This window comes from Podarcis pityusensis (genome assembly GCF_964106645.2).
Source record: "Podarcis pityusensis genome assembly, chromosome: 8".
NCBI lineage: Eukaryota > Metazoa > Chordata > Lepidosauria > Squamata > Lacertidae > Podarcis > Podarcis pityusensis.
In genome coordinates, this window is record NC_138033.1 from 27,094,173 (window position 1) to 27,113,457 (window position 19,285).

At 44.1% G+C, this 19,285-nt stretch overlaps 1 protein-coding gene across 3 annotated transcripts in view; it reads left to right on the forward strand.

Annotated features, from left to right (window-relative positions):
• Positions 1-8,989, forward strand: part of RUNX3 (RUNX family transcription factor 3) — a 151,594-nt gene extending 142,605 nt beyond the window's left edge. For all 3 annotated transcript variants that reach the window (XM_081016816.1, XM_081016815.1, XM_081016814.1), the window contains one exon: positions 5,723-8,989. In XM_081016816.1, the coding sequence (XP_080872942.1) occupies positions 5,723-6,231 (509 nt within the window). In that variant the 3' untranslated portion in view covers positions 6,232-8,989. The remainder of the gene's footprint in view (positions 1-5,722) is intronic.
• The last annotated feature ends 10,296 nt before the right edge of the window (positions 8,990-19,285 follow it).

A 19,285-nucleotide genomic window follows, 5' to 3' on the forward strand; every position in this document is an offset into this window, starting at 1 on the left:
ACACACATCATTTGAATGGCAGTGCCCATAAACTTGGGGGGCAGTCCCCTCAAATATTTGGGGGAGGTGAAGCTCCCTCAGCCCCCAGGAGTTGGCTCCTATGGAACCAGTAATGGTTCTGAATACCAGTTGCTGGAAACCACAGGAGGGGGGAGTGCTGTCGCACCCAGATCCTGTTTGCTGTCTTCCCATAGGTTTCTGGTTGACCACTGTGAGACAGGATGCTGGACTACCTGGGGAACTGGCTCTTATGTTCTTATGAATGTTGTTCTGCTTGGGATGATGAGCTTGGGACGGCATGAAAAATTGCTTTGCTGGATCCACCCAAAGGTTCATCAAGTCCAACATTCTGTTTCCAGCAGTGGCTAGCCAGTGGCAAAGCACATGTTTTGCCTGTAGAAGGTTTTGCCCCTTGGCTGGAGAGGCACTGCCAGACAGTGTAAGCCAGGGAAAGGGAACCTGTGGCCCTCCAGATGTTGTTGGACTTCAGCTCCTATCAGCCAGCATAGCTAATGGTCAGAGATGACGGGAGTTGTGGTCCAACATCACCTGGAAGGGCCACAGATTCCCCTTTGCTTGTGTAGACAATATTGAGCTAGCTGGAACAATTGTCTGACATGGCATAAGACAGCCTCTTACGTTCCAGGTTTACTTTGAAACAGTGTCATGTTGGACAAAGCTGTCGCTTGTCTCCAGCATCTGATAACCAGAAGCACACCTTCCCCGACCATGCCTTGATTTCAATAACCATTCAGAGCTCTGTCATTAACTTCTCTAGCCATAGCTAGTATGTATGTATGTATAGTTAATAGAATGTATAAAGCACCTCACCTTCAAAACCTCCAAACAGCTTACATAAAATATACATTAAAATTATGATAAAATCAGATGTTAGAAATAAAAAAAATCAGCAGTTTAGAAAGATACTTTATAAAACACATATTTTAAAACGTATCAAACTTACATGTGTGGTTTAGCTTGCTGAAAAAAAGTTTTTGAAATTTGATCAGAATAATGTTTGTATTTTTATTTTTTTTAAGACTACAGCTCATGAGGATTAGAAACTTGCTTGCTTTATCTAAAAACAAGAAGCAGCAGCAACATTGGTAGATATATTTCTCAGCTGTATTTCTTTTTCACTTTGCATGTAGCAGGAGGAAATGCATAGACCAAAAGCCTACCTCTAGCATCTTTACATAGCTCCCCCTTCCATTTTGTTTTGTTTTGCAAGCCAACAGTAATTAACACATTTACACTGTTGCTTTTATATTAGCAGCGGGCAGCAATTGCCAAGCGGTGCAAGCTCAGACTCATAAAAGTTGGCCTCTCTAAAAACTTTAAGAGTGTGTTAGGGAGGAAAACAAAAAGGGGAAATGTGCCCTGAGCTTTTTATTTGAATTTGCTCTTTATGGAATATTATTTATGGCGACATGAAATATAATGAAGCAGCGTAAAGGCCTTCCTTTGCTGTGTTCAAGCTGTCGAGCAGCAAATGGCGCCTGCCTGCCGTTTATTTCAAGATATCCATCTCCTGGAATTCCTGAATGCCGCATCGCCGAGGAGGAGGAGGAGGATGGGATGGGGCGCAGGAGCAAAAGCACAGGAGGGATCCAATGAGAACATGAGTCAGCTCAAAATGTAGATTGGGATTTGGACAGGGGCCACAAGCCGAGGAAATGAAGTTCATCACAAAAGAGAGAGGAAAGGGAGGCATATCCAAAAAGCCAAAAAATTAAAGAGAGAGAGGAAAAGGTATGAGCAATATCTTAGACTAGTGAATGGGGAGGATGGGAGCAATATTATAACACAGGATATGCCCAGCTGAAACAGTTTGCTTGAAAGATGCCCTACAATAAAAGAACATTCTTCAAGCGCACTGCCTTGGTTGCTGCTATCAAGATAAGAGACGTCTTTTTTGCCCCAAGGAAAATAACTGTTGAAACATGTTGGGCACATCACATTATCATAAGTATTTATTTCTCAAGATCAGTCTCAGGTCTTGCCGCTCCTCCTTGCTTTTTGCCTTTTTAAGTTAAGGACTAAACTAGCAGTAAAATGACAGGCCCATGATGGGATTTTTTAACACCTAGTTCTTTTATTAAAATCATCCCAGAAGGGGGACAGGTTGGATCAGGACCACGATACAGGCAATTCCATTGACCCAATTTCAACCCTCCCCCCTCCCCAAGCTGCTACCAGCTGGGAGAAAGGTACAATACAGGTATAGTACATAGACATGTTGGAAGTTGCCTTATACCGAGTCAGACTACTGACCCATCTAGCTTAGTACCGTCCACAGTGACAGGCAGCAGCTTGCCATGGTTTCAGGCAAGGAAGCTTTCCTGGCCTTACCTCAAGATGCAATGGAACCTGGGACTGTCTGCATGCAAAGCAGATGCTCTACCACTGAGCTCTGGCCTTCCCCCAAGTAAACCTGGGTTCAGCCCTAAATATGTTGGGAGGGGAGCTGTAGCTTATTGGGAGAATGCATGCTTTGCCTTTAGAAGATCCCAAGCGCAAGGCCTTGAGCAGGGGTCGGCAAGGTTTACCAGCCAATGGGCCGGATCGCTCCCACAGAGATCGTCTGTGGTCTGGACTGGCGCTGCGCAATGCTGAACATCATGCCTGCACAGAAGCGATTTTCGGCATCTGGACATGCACAGACACGATTTCCAGCGCCACTTGGCGAGTCCCTGCGCTGTGCTGCGCTGATTTAGCGCAGCACATGGGGGGCTTGCCGAGTGGGCGGCTCAGTTCAGGGGTGGCTCGTGGGCCAGTAAAACGGTCTTCGTGGGCTGCATCTGGCCCATGGGCTGCACGGTGCTGACCCCTGGCCTTGAGCAAGCCTTCAGAATTCGCAGCTCTCTGAATTTTTCAGTACAGCTCTACAGCCAACTAATGTGTACAAAAATGCACATATTAAGGTAATGTAAACACATAAAGGCATATATTAGTGAAAGTAACATATGAAAATTAATTACATTAGAGAATATTGCTTTCAAAAATTTGTATATATGGCAAAAATGCTTACAAAACATCTGTTTTATGAGAAATTCACACTAAAATGTGGCTTAACTTTCATGACTTTTTAAAATAAATAAACATATTTGCAAACTGATGTAGAAGTACCGGGAAGTGAAGGTTGGAAGAATGAGAAACTGAAAGAAACCAAAACTGACAGATTCACCCATCCCTACTTAGAACAAATAGCAAACACCCAGTTCCCTTTCTCCAGAAGGGCCATACTAGATATTTGCTAGGTATGTAGCATGTTGTTTTCTGTTAATTGCAGGCACTTATTTATCAGAATGTCAAATGTGGGGAATGGAGGCTTACCTCTTTATCATGCTGTGATAAAACTGGAGATGTCTATCACCATCACCCCACCCTTCATGCAGCTCGGACCCAGCGGGAGTGGGGAGTCCCCATTGGCAAGAGAAAAGGGGATTTGTGATTGGCTGCAACTCCTTGACACATTACTTCTGTATCTTTGGAGGCTGAGTATGTCTTGAAGGAATCACCAGGTATCAATGCATTCATTTGATCCCATCTATTTGCATTAGGCAAAGAAATAGAGACTGACAATACCTCTATTCAGTCATTCTACCCATCATTCAATTAAAATTGCAGGCAAGAGAGAGTGCCTGCCTCTCTATTGCACCCTGCGCCCTGGACCCTGGACCCAACTTCTTCCACATATTGAATGAGCAAGTTCTGGGTCAAGGAGTCTGATCTACATGAACATAGGAGCCAGCACCTAGGGGCCAATGTCCCTTTGCCCCCCATAAAGTATTTGCGGGGGCTCCCCCCCCGGTTGATGGGCACTGCCATTCAGATGGTGTGCATCTTGTGATTATGTGTGGCGGGGCTCACCCGCCCCCCCATATGTTATTCAAGTTGGTACACCTGTGCATGAGGAAGTAGCCCACACCCTGTGGAATCCGAATTCTAAACCACGCAGGGAGCCTTCATGCATAGAAGCAGGTTTCCTCTTCAGGCCTCCCCGCCTGACACATGGAAGGCGGCAGGGCAGGTGGCAAGGATATGGCAGAAGCAGGAGGGCCAACAAACATTGCTGCATTTTTCTGCTTCACACAAATAGGGTGAATGCCCTAAAATGGCTAATGCAGAACAGGAATCCACATGAATGATGGTCACCTCAATTAAACTGGTAGGGCAGTTTCTGGAATTGTGGGGACTGAGAAAGCATCCATCTTGGATCAGCCATTTCCCTCTTTCCACAGTTAAATATTGCTGCACAGAAAAAATAATAATTACATTTCTTCACTCTTTTTTTAGGCCTTCATAGGCAAAAAAACAAAACAAAAACCAACCAGTAATAGCATGACCTACAGTAAGCAAGCTTTCAACTGTGTGTTTATCAGCTCTGTCCCTTGGGCCTATCAGCACAAACAGACCACCCACACGAAGGCCTCAGAAGACCCTGGCATAGACTCCAGATTTCCCTCCGCATTGCTCTGTTTGTGTGTGCATGTGTGTGCCAAAGCAGATGGACTGACTAGCTTGGGGACTCGCTGTCAGAGGGCTGTGCTGTCTATTTACTACACAGCCCTAGAGAACAGCTAAACAATTTTATTTCTGTGTTTACAATTGTGCTGGCCAAAAGCTAGAATAGAAGCAAGCGTATCACTAATACACACGCCCACACATCTGAGTTGAGGGGCCTGGACTGGACCGCACTGCACTAAAATGATACCTTCACAAATTGAGAGGAGGAGGAGGAGATGGGGTATGTTTCTATAAATATACAGAGAGGCTCAGCCATTGCCTATCCCCAATGTGATCCGAACTTGATTTCATAGAATCTTACAGTGGGAAGGAGGGTTTGTGAGCTCTCTGCAGCGACATCCGGCCAGTGCCTTTAGGGTGCTCTTTTCAGAGCCTGCTAAAAACTTTTTTTTAGGCATGAAACATGTAAAAGCGGACATAGCTTTTGGAAATTTCTGAGAGTCTTGGCTGACCACTTAATGGGTAGTATTCAATGTATTGCTATGTGAACATTCCATCTGTGCAAGGATCTCTGCTTGTGCAACAGAACGTTCCCCCCCCCTCGTCTCCCCGCACGCCCCCTCAATCTGTTTCAGGGACTTTCCCAACCCCCTGGGAGCAGATTTGGGGAGGGTTGTGGGAGAGGAAGGGGGGGAAGTCCCATTGTGTAAATGGAAATCTGTGCACTGACAGGACATGGTAGTTGAATACCATCCGTATGTTTCCACATGTAATTTTAGCCTAACTGCTGATTTTAATTATATTGTGAATTTTTAAGAACTGCCTGTTGTGGCAATTATAACACTCTGTACAAGATTCTGTGTGGTGTTTAATTGTATTTTTAATGCTTCTTTTACTTTTTATATATTGCACTTCATTGCATTACAGTTTGAATTCTACAGAATTCAAATTGCAGTACAAGAAAATGCGATATGAGAAACCCAAGAAGCGATAAAAATACAATAAAAAACTAAGGTGAATGTTTAATGTAATGGATATGCCGTCACTTGTCTTCAACCACAAATCCACAGACATGGCAGAGACCACCTGAACGCAGGTCGTGGACTACTGGTACGTGATGGACCACAGTACAGGAACCCCAGACCTATACTCACAAAATGAGCTGTGCCACATGTTCCAGGAGAAGGCTGAAAACTCCAACCCACAGTAACACCCTCTCTCTCCTCTCCTTTTTCTCTTTCTCCCAAACCAGGTACATCTGAATTGAGTCCGTTCTCTGACCCACGCCAGTTTGACCGGTCCTTTTCTGCATTACCGGGCTTCACCGAGACCAGGATGCATTACCCCGGTGCAATGTCGGCAGCCTTCCCTTACACAGCCTCACCTTCCGCCACTGGAATTGGTGGCATCAGCATGACCAGCATGCCCGCCACCACTCGGTTCCACCATACCTACCTTCCTCCACCATACCCCAGCTCCACCCAAAACCAGAGTGGACCTTTCCAGACCAACCCTTCCCCTTACCACTTGTACTATGGCACATCATCCGGGTCATACCAGTTCTCCATGGTAGCGGGGGGAGAGCGCTCACCAACGAGGATGCTTCCCTCTTGCCCAAGTGCATCAGCTGGAAATAACTTAATTAATCCTAGCCTTGCCAATCAGAATGACGGCGTTGAGGCGGATGGCAGCCACAGTAACTCACCTACAGCCATGACAACTCCCGGGAGGATGGATGAAGCTGTCTGGAGACCGTACTGAAAGAGGACTAGGAAACCAGATGCCTTTCACTCTTACAGAATTAAAATGCCCAACATGTGCTATGTTAGTTGGTCATTAGAAAGGAGGCGATAATGAAAAGAAGCCGTCAACAACTTTTCCCAATTTGCTCTTGTAGAAAATATAGGTTGTTAAGTTAATTCAGCAAATGGAGACTGGAGATGGGCTGAACTTTGTATACATTTCAAAACAAAACCCTCCCTCCCTCTTCTTAAAGTTCCTCTTGACAAATCTCGATTGTGTACGGAATGTACAGATTGGAAATGCTCTGTTCCTTTGTAGTGTTGTGGCTGAGTGTGAAAAGCCCTAGTCAATCATCTCAAAGGTCATGAAATTTTAAGAGTGAATGAATGAATGAATGTGTTTAGCTCTTCAGATACTGTTGAGAAAGATATGTAAAGCCAAGTTAATATGAGGACAGGACCAGAATGTCACCATGCCCTGCACTGCACTCTTTCTACCATTCAGTGGAGGCCTTATCAGGAGGCAGCATAAGGCAGTCGCATCAGGTGGCGAATCTGGAATGTCAGGATATGCTGGAAAGTTCTCCTACACAAGTTCCATTGAGGTGGATGCAGTTGCTTAATCTTTTAGCAGGGCTCGTACGCCAGGGGGAGGAGCATCTCAGATTTGACTGCAGTTAATTTAGAACTGGGAAAGGGTATTTTGAATTTCCTGCTTTATACTACCAAAATATCATACGCCAGCCGTGAACCTATATGGTCATTTAACCACCACTCTGAATACACCAGATTCAGTTGGTGGGGTGAGGAGTCATGAATGGCAGCACATACTGTATCGCAACAGGTGTGATCCAGAAGCAGTAAAAGCAGCTGGAATCATGCTGGTGATCTGTTCCTGAGTGGGTTGTGGGCAGGGATTTTGCTAGGTACTCAAGGAACAGGTTCCTGGCACAAATTTGCATTTGATACATTATGTACAGAGATACAAATTTCTGAGCAAATTATGATGGTAAATGCATAGGCTATTACCAGCAGCATACTCAGCTAACTGCCCAAGAAGCAACATCAAACAAGGCTTTGTTTTTGTTTCATTTTTAAGGGGGGGGGGGAAAGAGAAGGAAAGGAGGTGGAGATCTGGGACCAAGTGCAAAAGACCTGGGGCTCAAACCCCCTGGGCCCCCTACCAATGCCCCTGGTTGTAGGTAGGGGTGGGGAGAAAATTCAATTTCACATTTAAAGGTGAACTTACATAATTTGCACTTTCTGAAAAAATACAAGAACCCAAACACTGTCATACCTCAAAATTTGAATGTCTCCAAATTTTATAAAGCCGTTCTCCAAGCAGGTGATGTGTGCAAAATGCATAAAGAGTCCATCAAAATGCTAATATTAGTGGAAATAACTTGCAAAAATGCATTATATTAGGGGAAATTGAATTACAAAATTGTGTATATAGACAATATTAGAAGAAAGTCAGAGTAAAATGTTGATGAATTTTCATAAGGACTTAAAAAGAATTTACAAACTTATGTAGAAATGTGGAGAACTGAGTTTAAGATTGGGGAAAATGAGAGGAACCAAATTTAGCCCATCCCTAAATTAGCCTTTCTCTAGTTTTGGGGCTGAATCTAGCCTTTCGTCTTCACCAGACAGACAAATGGTATAATTCCAGCTTCCTTTATGAGCCTATGCATTCATCACCCAGTTGCCCTGTGCATGCTGTACTCTGCCAAGGCCAAAGCTCTGGTTCTCATTAAAATATTAAACCTGTGTCTGAGGTGTACCACTTTAGACTGCTGCTGGGGACTTACATTTAGATGGTCTCTCACTAAAATAAAGCATTTCTGGGAGCAGAAAACCAGCATATCGGGGATAGGTATGGAGGAGAAATTTGATTCAGTTCATATTTAAAGTTGAATATATCAAATTTGCACTTTCTGAAGCAATAAGAGAACCAAAATGCAGTCATCCATAAATATTTGCACTTATCTGAATTTTGTGATGCAGCTCTGCAACCAAACAATATTACAAAAATGCATATATTATGGGAAAGTGTGTGTGTGTGTAAGTTAATTTATTAGTGAAAATAACATACAAAAATGCATTAGGGGAAATTGCTTGGAAAATGTGCATTAGTCAAAACTACAATGCTGATGAATTTTCATGAGGATTAAAAAAAACAACCAGAAATTGCTTCATAAATAGGAAGAACTGAATGTAAAATTGGAAAAATGAGAAAATGAGAGTACCAAAATTGACAGAACCTTCCATCACTAATCAGAGGGAAGGTTGACTAGAACCTAGCATCTAAGGACTGTTCACAAGAAAAGCCCCTCACAACCCAGTGAATAAATGAGGAATGAATCTGCCCTCCCCTGACACTGATTGGCCACACTCCTCTAGAAGCCTTTCAAAAGACACTCCTTTAGTCTGAAAAGACCCAATAGCTATAGGTCTGTTCCACACAATCAGGAACCCTGAATGGACAAGGCTTGCCAGCTGCACAGAACAGCCCTACTGGGCATGCAGCAGAGCATGCACAGAGCCCCTTCAGACTGTGTGACCCCCCCCAGAAGGAAAGGAGTGCAGCTCAGCAGCAGAGTATATGCTTTGCATGCAGAAAATCCTGTGTTCAATCTCAGCCTTTAACTGAAAAGGAGTTGGAAAGACAAATGTTAGAAACCCTGTAGAGTCACTGTAGATAGCAATGAGCTAAATGAACCAAACGGTATTGGGGAAAGGGGAGAAATCCAGTTCAGTTCACATTTTAATGCAAACCCTCCCTAATTCACACTTCCCAAAACGCCACGTGGACTGAAACACAGCTATCCTTCAAAATCCATGCTTCTCTGATTTTTGTGATTCGGTTTTCCAATCAAAAAATGTGTACAGAAATGTGTATATTTGGGGGAAGTGTGCATCATGAGATTTGAATTGCAAATATGCATGTATTTGGAGAAATGAGCACCCATACGCTGGTGAAAGCAAACTAATGTGGAAATGCGGTGAACTGAACTGAAGATTGAAAGAACTGAGAGGCACTTGAGAGGCACTTGCCTGTATAAGGCAGCTTCCTATGTTCCTGTGCTAATGAGCTTGTCACTGTCCAGGCCAAGGCTAGCAGCAACACTCCTCTTCTTTCCTGTGAACATCCTCCTTGTGTTCTATACAGATGGAATATTTTGGTAAACAGGAGCCTTCAGTCATTGAAGCCCCGACCAGCAGCCTGATGTGGTATGACCCAGACACCAGTTTACCACCACAGTGCGTGCCAGATCATGATGAAGGCCTGTGGCTCAGTAGCAGAGCATCTGCTAGGCAAGCAGGAAGTCCCTGCAGGCATCTCCAGGCAGGGCTGTCAAAGACTCCCTGTCTGAAACCCTGCCAGACATAGAATTCGGAGCTTGATGGAGCCCAGTGATCTGCCTCAGGATAAGGCAGCTTCCTATATTCCTATCGTCAGAAGCCCATGTAGACATCTGTGTTTAGAGCCTATACTGTCCCACTTTAAACTCCTAGGTATGCAGCCTGGGTTCTGACAAGAGGTGCTTTTAGGTAGGCAGGTATTAGAAATGTGAACAAGTATCTTACTGCTGATTTTAACAGAGGTTGTAAAGCAAAGGCATGATCCATCACCATAGTGGGATCATGACAGGGCATAAAGGACTCCTCCTTCCTCTGCACATGTGAGGCATCACATGAAACAATAGTGCAGCGGAACATTTTGAAGCACCAGAGCCCATCATGTCAGCTCCCAAAGGCACCCGCCTAGGGAGCATCCAAACACCCAGTTTATTAGGAACAGCATGACTGTAGTTCTCGGCAGAATTTCCTGTGAGTAAGCTCCATTGAATCCAGTGGTGCTTATTTTGATTGCTTAGATTCAAGTGCAAAACACATTGAACTTAAACAAAAGATCTTACACCAGCTGAAATGCACCTTTAGTTTTTTATTAGAAATGCAAACAATCTTGCAAAGAGGTATTATAATTTAAACCGCTAGCATGAAGTAGAAACCTTATCAAAGAAAAGGCAAGAAGTCTCCAACCTCTGCTTGGTTATGTTCTTCATTTTCTGATTTCCTCTATGCTAATCTGTCACAAGCAAACTTGAAAGCCTTGTTATCACTTCATTCACTTCCACAAAGCAAGTTGGATCCATCACTTAACCCATGCTCCAGCACACGGCAGCATCACTCCAGCTCTGAAAAGGTCTCCCCTGCATTTCCTCTCTACTACCCCACTGACCTCAAATGGGAGACTGCAATACCTTCATCATCGTACAGCCCAGACCAAATAAAATCAAATGCACACACACAGCCCTTCTGATGGTGGAAGGGAAGACACAGGAAGTTTGATGCTCCCCATTTGGAATAATTGCCAATGTGCTATGGTGTGTGGGGGAGTGTATGTCCAGGAAGGGGGAGGAAAAAACAGAGGACTTTACTGGGTTCTATAAACATCCCTCTGTGCTCATGTTAAACCACATCCTATATAGGTCACTACATATTAACATGGCTCATCACACATTTGACAAGCCCATTATGTGTATTTGCATCTGGTGTAAAATGAACAACCCCAAATTCTTTTGGTGAGAGCTTGTTTTTAAGTAACTGCTGGCTGCCTCTAATAGAGCCTTGATGGTTTTTCTCAAAGAGGAAAACCAAAAACATTCAGGACTATCAAGTGTGTTCTCGATAGGCACTTGTAAACCACATTAGGAAGTACAACCTCTGTCAGCCCAACCCTTTCAAGTTAATGATGGATTGTCATGCACAGGTGTGAATAAAAACACATGTGTTTTATGAAAGCGGTCAAAAATATTTGACCTGGAGGATTTTATTTTATTTTATTTTATGCTTTGCACTATAATATGCTTCTTTTTTTAAAAAAAATGAAATGCACAATTGCTTGTACAGTAAAATATTTTGTTTGGTTCAAGGAATATTTAACTGTAAAAAGAATAAATCTACTTTGGTCTTTATTTGTTATAATAATATAATTCTTAAAAAAAAAATATGTTGCTGAAGGATCCTATTTCTTAGAGCTTGTGTGTGGAAGGTTTTTAATTGGTTGGTTGCTTTTTAAACAGAACAACAATTTGACTAGAATTCTTTTTTTAAAAAAACCCTCCGCAATCTGTGTTTAACACAGCAGAGACTGGTTTGTTTGTTTGTCCTTTCTTTTTTTCCTTTTCCTTTTTTAAAAGGAGCTGATTTTGATTATGAATATTTTAAAATGTGTTAATAATATTTAAAAGGTGAGGGTCTGCACAGTATACCACCCCTACTTACTGGCAGCTCTGTTTTGAAATGTAGCCTTCCCTACTTCTTTTACATGTAGCACTTCTAACCATCTGGGATGCAGATTCTGTTGCAAAATTCAACAGTCCCAAACCAAAGTTTGGTGAAAACATGGAAAGGTGTTTTGTTTTTGTATGTTTGAACAAGCTTACCTTGCCACCTCTTGCCCTTCCACCTGGGCAGCTACTCTCACTTGATGCAAAATGGAGATTCTCCACCTGTGCTTTCTGCATCAACAGCAAAATGGCCTCTCATTCCATCAGCCTCGTCTTGCAGATTCTTGGGAGCTGAGCCAACCATAGCAGAGTGGTCAGCGGTGCATTTCCCTTTCCTAGAAGACAAATAAAAGGTCCATGTTTTTTATCAGATATACATGATGATATTGCTAGGTGTTGCGTGTAATCATTTTAATGCCTTGCCATGTGGAATAAATAAATGTACGGTTACTGATGGAGAAATTGGCTCTTGGCTGTTGACTCTCACCCAGTGATGCTCCTTCCACTGAAGTGAATGGGGATATCTGAATGTACAGAGGCCAGATGCAATTCCTCATCAATCGTGTGTATGATTCCAGATTCCACATGCCCATTGCACTGCACTGAGGAGTGGGCTTCTGGTGGAGAGCAAATGCCTGTAAGTTTCTGCATTGTTGTCTGAAAAAAGGCGGCAATCATGGCCAGGGATAGGCACAACAATCACGCCTCTCCATGCCGATACATCTCCTTGCCAAGGCAAAGGGAGCACTGATATAGCTCATTGCCAAAGACACAAGAGAGCCTATGTATGCCTCTGGTCATAGCAGTACATCAGACTAGCAGTGTATTATCTTTCAAAGTTGAATCACCACTTGGGAGAAAGGCGGGATATAAATACATTAAATAAATAATTTTCTGGGTGGTATTGCTGCTGCTGTTTGATGGCTGAATGCCTAGCATGATTAAAAGTTCAGACTCATTCTGCTCACCACATTTCCCCCATTAAAAAATCCTAGAATTACTAGGGAGGGTTGTTACAGGGGCCCAGACCCTCTACTTTCCATGGTAGTTCCCCTTGACTTTGGAAGGCTAAAATGAGAAGGGGGCTCAAGGAGGTGGAGATGGAGCTTGTGATAAATGGAGCCCTGCAATCCAAGGACCCCTGAGACATTTGTGCTGTTTGTGCTGTTGCACATGACCAGTGGGATGGGACTGTGGACCGCATGCACATTTTCACATTGCAAGGTAGATAGGAATGGTGAACCACTGGAGATGCAAAAACCATGGGAAGTATTGGCTCCAGTGAGTATTTTCTAGTTGGGGTGATGGGGGTAGTGGGTTGCAAAGGGATTCTACTGAAGCCTGTTGTCATCTATCTGAGGTACCATACAGAGGAGCCTGAAGCTTTTTGCCACTGAGTATCTACATCAGGTGTAGGGAATCTTTGTCCTTGCAGATGTTACTGAACTACAGCTGCCATCTGCTATGGCAAGCATGGCCAATGGCCAGGGACGACAGGAGTTTTAGTTTAGCAACATCTGCAGGGACAAAGGTTACCCATGCCTGATCTACATCATGCCATACAGATCACATGGGGGCGCATACTGCATTCCAGATGAGGAGTACATAACACAGTTCCATATCCAGCAAGTTGATCCATGCACAAAACAGCTGCTTTCATGTACACATCTCCCTTGCAGGATTAGAAGAAATGTGCTCAATTTGCTGTGTGTTACTAGTAAGCAAGTTAGGCAGTGGCAGACCCCATTCAAAAGACCAAGGTGCAGAGGCAAATTAAGGCTGATAATTTCACCACTTCTTATCTCACCACACTTGAGGCATTAATTCCAACTGACCAAACATCACCCTGGACTTCAGGGGGAGGGCAGGCAGAGACCAGTGCAAATTAACTAGATTTGTTATTTACACTGTCCAAATGCCAGTAATTATGTCAAGCAGGATGAAGAGGGGTAGGAGGAGCCAAGAAGAGCCTGCCTGCTGCGTCAGGCCAATAGCCCATTAATCCAGCATCCTTTCTCATAGTGGCCAACCAGATTCCCATGTTAGGGACAACAAGCAGGATCTGAGCACCTCAGCAACACACACACTTCCCTAAGATTTCCTGGGGACCTGCGTAGTAGAATCCAGGCATACTTGTTTTCTATGTTCAGGGACTCTGTTTATATGGAGGAATATTTAAATCACACAAGTTCCTTCCTGCAATTCACATACAGCCCTCACCCAGATTTACCACCTCCATGAAAACTAGGAACATGACAGAACCCAGGCCTGGTTTTTTGGTTTGTTTTTTTAATGGACATTTTTGTGAACCCGAGCCTAGGTCAGATTGCCTGGTGTGTGTGTCTGTTCTTTGTGCTTTAAATACAGTCCATGTGCTGCTGAGCCTCGGGATCTCAGTTCAAAATGAGAGTTCTCTCTGACGCCTAGCAATTATTTCGACCCTCCTTCTGCACACTGCTGCATGCCCCATAGCTGCATTTAGAAGAAACCACAAGAAACACCCGAACAGTGAGAATTTTGCTTCACAGTCTTGACTAACGGAAATATGTTTCTAGTGCAGCCACACAGCACAGAGCCACCTTTTTATCACAGCTTCTGGGAGAGGAAACACTCCCCCGGGGTGTGACCATTATTTGTAGGAACTTTCCGTTCCAAGCTGATCCGAGCTTCTTGGAGCTTGATTTAAAAGAGGCAGTTAGAGGGGAGTGGGCAGAAGGAAACATCAGAGGCTCCCTTTTGCACACTGAAGGACTTCGCAAACCTTCTCTGTACCATTATCCGCCAGCTTTTGGCTCAGCTAGGCTTCCTACTCCAGAGAGTTTAAAAACCGCTGGGTTAAGCAGACTTTCTTAATTAACTCCCAGTTCACTGGTTTACCAACTGGAGATGGCTAAATATGACTTTGCAAGGTGTGGCAGTTCAGGAGCTGCTCCCCTCCCATGTGCCAAAGCCCCAGGCTAGAGTGGGTCCTCAATCTCAATATTGTGCCACTGATGGCAACCTCCTGAGCCCCCACCCAATCAGGCCTCCACTGCTGCCACCCAGCCCAGAATTGCTGATGCCGCTGCACAGTCTGCTGAGCTCCAGCTGGCACCAGGTGGCTGCCATCTTAGATGTCCCAAAAAGCAATCCACACTGTCAGCATCAGAAAATATATTTTGCCAAATCAAAGGCAGGAATTCCCAAACCGTGGTCCGTGAGCTTTATACAGGTGGTCCGCAGCAGTCTGTGGATTTGTGAAGATGGAACTAAATATTCAGATTGCTTTTTAATTGTACTTGTATGGCTTGAGTTCTTATAGAATCATGGAACTGTAGAGTTAGAAGGGACCACGGGGGTAATCTAGTCCAGCCACCTGAAAAAACAGGAATCTTTTTGCCCAATGTGGGGCTCAAACCCCGCAACCCCGAGTCTCATGCTCTACCGACTGAGCTATTTTATTGCATTACAGTTTGAATTCTGTGCAATTCAAATTGTAGTACAGTAAAATACAACATATAAGAAATCAAGGAAGCCATAAAAATACAATTTCAAAGCACAGAAGATTGCAGAGAACAGCAGAAAAGCTGTTAAGTAGTCCTCAGTAATTTTCCAGTGGTCCGGGGGGGGGGGGAACCTTTAGGAACCATGGAGCTAAGGAGATGGCCACCTTGGGTTGCTGCAGGTGCGAGGTATAGTTTTTGAATGCTGCCCTATATGATAAACTGGGTCATTAGATAGAAAGGGGCCAGCACTGTCAATTCCTTGCTGTGCTACTTTCCAATTCACAGGGAGGGTTTTCTGTTTCGTTTCTAATGCTAGGAAACATTAGCAAGTTGTGAACTTCCGCCTACAGGCTGACGTCTTAAAGATCATGGGTCTATTACACATAAAGCAGAATGAGGCAAGAGAGTGGGCCATATCACCTTGGTGAAGGTCTCAACTTTTAAATGATGCTACCATATTAAAAGCAGACAAATCCATGCAAACAAACAAACACAAAGTTGAAAGGGGTGCTCTGGCCCTTTTTTGTGTACTTTGCTGGCTTCTATATGCAGGGAGTTTAACCAAGGAGAATCTTCAGGAAACTGTGATTTCACCCCACCTTCATTTTGAAGCAGTGTAATTGATTCCATCACCCCAACATGCTACCAGTCCATCTAGTCATGTCTTGCCCAAAACATTTTGCTGGCTGAGGCAAAGGACAAGAAGGAAATGAGAAAATGCCCCATCTCCCCTTTCCATGTACAGTGGTACCTCGGGTTAAGTACTTAATTCGTTCTGGAGGTCCATTCTTAACCTGAAACTGTTCTTAACCTGAAGCACCACTTTAGCTAATGGGGCCTCCTGCCGCCGCCGCACCACCGGAGCACAATTTCTGTTCTCATCCTGAAGCAAAGTTCTTAACCTGAAGCACTATTTCTGGGTCAGCAGAGTCTGTAACCTGAAGCGTATGTAACCTGAAGCATATGTAACCTGAGGTACCACTGTATAGGAGTCAACCAGATTGAGGGCAGCAGGCTACCTTAAGAGGATCAGGGCAGGCAGTATGACATACAGCACACATCTCTCTCCTCTGCCACTTCACCACCATGCCTCATCCCCTAAAATCTGTCACCTCTCTCTGACCTAATTATAGAGGTGTGGGGTTGAGCAATTTGATCTTTTAAAGACAAGCCTAACCAATTTGCACTTTCCAAAACAATATGCAAAGCAAAGCACAGTCATCCTTTGACATTTGTACTTCTTCAAATTTTGCAATGCAGTTATCCAGCCAAGTTATGCTCAAAATGTTCAAAAATGCATATACAATGTATTTTCTCTGATGAAAATAGGGATGCCCTGAGGAAAAAGCGGGACATTCTGGGATCAAATCAGAAACCGATACGCCTTTTGTAAATCTGGGACAGTCCCTGGAAAACAGGGACACTAGCAGGGTCTGCATTCAAATCCACTGACTAGGCTGGACTTTGTGCCTTGAGGGAGAATGGTTTCTTCAACTTCATTCTCAGCTAGAACTTCCCTCCCTCTTCTTCATTCCTGCTTTCTCAAGGGAAGTTTTCACAGACTCGTCTCCATATACACGAGTCAGCCAATGTAAGCTTTGCCTCAGAAGGGAGTCACATCAAGGCCCTTTGAACTTGAATGCTGCGCTGCCATTTCAGCAGCTCTAATAACTGCAGTTATTCCACAGGGGTCAGACTGAGTCAGTGGCTTGTGGGGCGGGGAGAATTGCCAACCAGCAAATGTGGACATTTCTAGAGGGAAGAAGTTGATCTCTGGAAGGGCAGCAGAGGGTGGCTTCTTCTGAATCATCGAGGGAAGGAGGAGAGCCTGGAGGTGTCATGTTCTGCAACAGCCCCAAAACTCCAGCGGTGCAGTAATGAGATTTTTTTTCCCACACAGAGAGAAAGGGATGCCTGAGGAAAGAGTTTCAATTATTTAGCTTTGCAGCAGAGGATTAAATGCTCGGAGCCAGTGTTGCTCAATTAATTCTAGGGTGGGCTTGCCAGTCTGCAACTCATAGGTGGGGCAGAAGGGACATCCATTAGGCAGACTCATACATCATATGTTTATATGGGATGCCAACTTATTCACCAGCCCCTGCTCCTCTCCCTTTACCAGCAACTTGATCCACAATCATAAGCATGTGATCTGCCTTCATGTAACCAGAAAGCTTTGCTGGTTGGCATTCTTTTTCTGTAGAAGAAGCTATCCTTAAAAGCACTGAAGAAGCCCAGAATGTTTTTCTCTTATCAGTTGGCAACTTCACTAGCCCTGGACTTCCTAAGTTGCAATATATTTTTTGATCTTTTTTCTCTCTCCTGGTTTCTGTGCGTTTAACAGAAGTCCTACAAAATTAAGAAGGTTAAAGTTTTCCTTGCATGAAGATAAGGGATTGGGAAAGACTTTTGTTTGTTGCAGTTATATCCAACTTCTTCCTCTAAAGAGCTGAAGGTGACGTACATGGTTCATTTAATTCACACAACAACCCTTTGAGGTAGGTTAGGCTGAGAGGTGATGAGCTTCATGGCCAAATGGGGAGTTGAGCCCTGGTCTCTCAGGTCCTACACTCTAAGCACAACACCACCATACCCTCCAACATCCTGGGGACCAAAATTAGGATGCTTGTTTTTGATCCTGCGCTCTCGCAAAATAAGCTTTTTTTGTCTTGCAATACCAAAAAATGACCATCTTTTGGTCTGGCGCTTTGGCAGGAACCAACTGACTCACACCAGAGCGAGTGTGAGCTCTGGCACAAGCCAGCTGACTCACGGCAGAACGCCAGACCAAAAAATTGGATATTCTGGGTACCAATCAAAAGCCGGTAATGGTTTCTGTAATTCCAGGGTGTCCGGGATGGTTGAGTGGTATGCAGCACACTTGTCATGGAAGGCCCACAGGACACACTAGCCAAGAAGCTATGCAACTGACTTTATTCTGTCTCTCCAACAAGAATGAAACAGTAACAACCCTACCCAGGCACAACTGAGTCTAGTGCCACCTGTACAATAACACCACCACAGTTAGGTGTGAGGAACCTTTGGTCCTCCAAGAGTTGCTAAACTACAACCCCATCATCCCTAGCCTTTGGTCATGCTTGCTGGGGCTGGTGGGAGTTGAAGTTCAGCAGAACCTTGAGGGCCAAACATTCCCCATACCTGAGTTAGTAGGTGATGGGAAAGACCTTTGTCTGAGCTGCTGAGGAGATGCTGCCAGTCAGAGTAGACAACACTGGAATAGAGGGTGAAACAGTCTGATCTGCTATAAACTGTCCAATTTGCACTTCCAAAACAAAATGCAAACCAAAACACATAAATGATCAATTGATGTACAACCACTGACAGAACCGAGGGCCAAATGGGGCAGGTTGCGCTTAGGCACACTCTGCCGATGCAGGGAGTGGGGAGGGTGCAGGAACAGAACCCTCACGCAATATGGTTGCTGCCTGTATCAAAATGCATTACATTAGGGAACCAAAATCTTGTTTCACGGGGGCGGGATACTTGTATACCATAATGCCATTGAAAATCAAAGTGATTTAAAACACAAAATAAAAACCATGCAGAAATTTAAAATCTCAGATCATCAACTAACAATCACAGAAGATGCTGTCTGCACAAGTTTAGTGGCACAGAAACATTTTCTGCAAACATTCGAAGGTTAAAATAGAAGGCACCTGCTGAATGGAGGCATTCCATGAGACTGGGCTGGTGACACTAAAGGCTCAGCATCATGTTGATGTAAAATGAGCCTACCAAGCTGGGATATAAGATAGAAATGTATATTAGGAGAAATTAACACTGAAGTGGTGAATGAATTTTCAAGAGCACTTGAAAAACAGCCACAGGAGGGGTTGTGATAAAGAACTACCCAGCAGAAACAAGTGCCCCTCTTGCCATCTCCTGAGTAAGCTCCAATTTGGTACCAGTAATCTCTTCACAAACTTGTTGATACTTGACATTTCAAGATCTTCCCCACCCGTTCATCACCAGAAGCCCAAGTACATAATGTGCATCATTCCATGAGGGACGTGGCTGAATAATTATTTTTAACAATGCAGACAAAGTTGACTTTTAAGATGTTAATTCCCTGACAGTAGCCGGGGAAATCCAAGCGAAGTGTCTCATGCCTAAGAAGCCTTATGGAGACTTGGCCGGGCTGCCAGATTGGAGAGCCAGAGAGAGAGAGAGAGAGAGAGAGAGTAGAAATTAAAATGTATTGCTAATCTGTGGATCTTTTGTTTTTGGCAGTGTACAGACAAGACATAAAAATGATGGAAATGACATGTCTTTG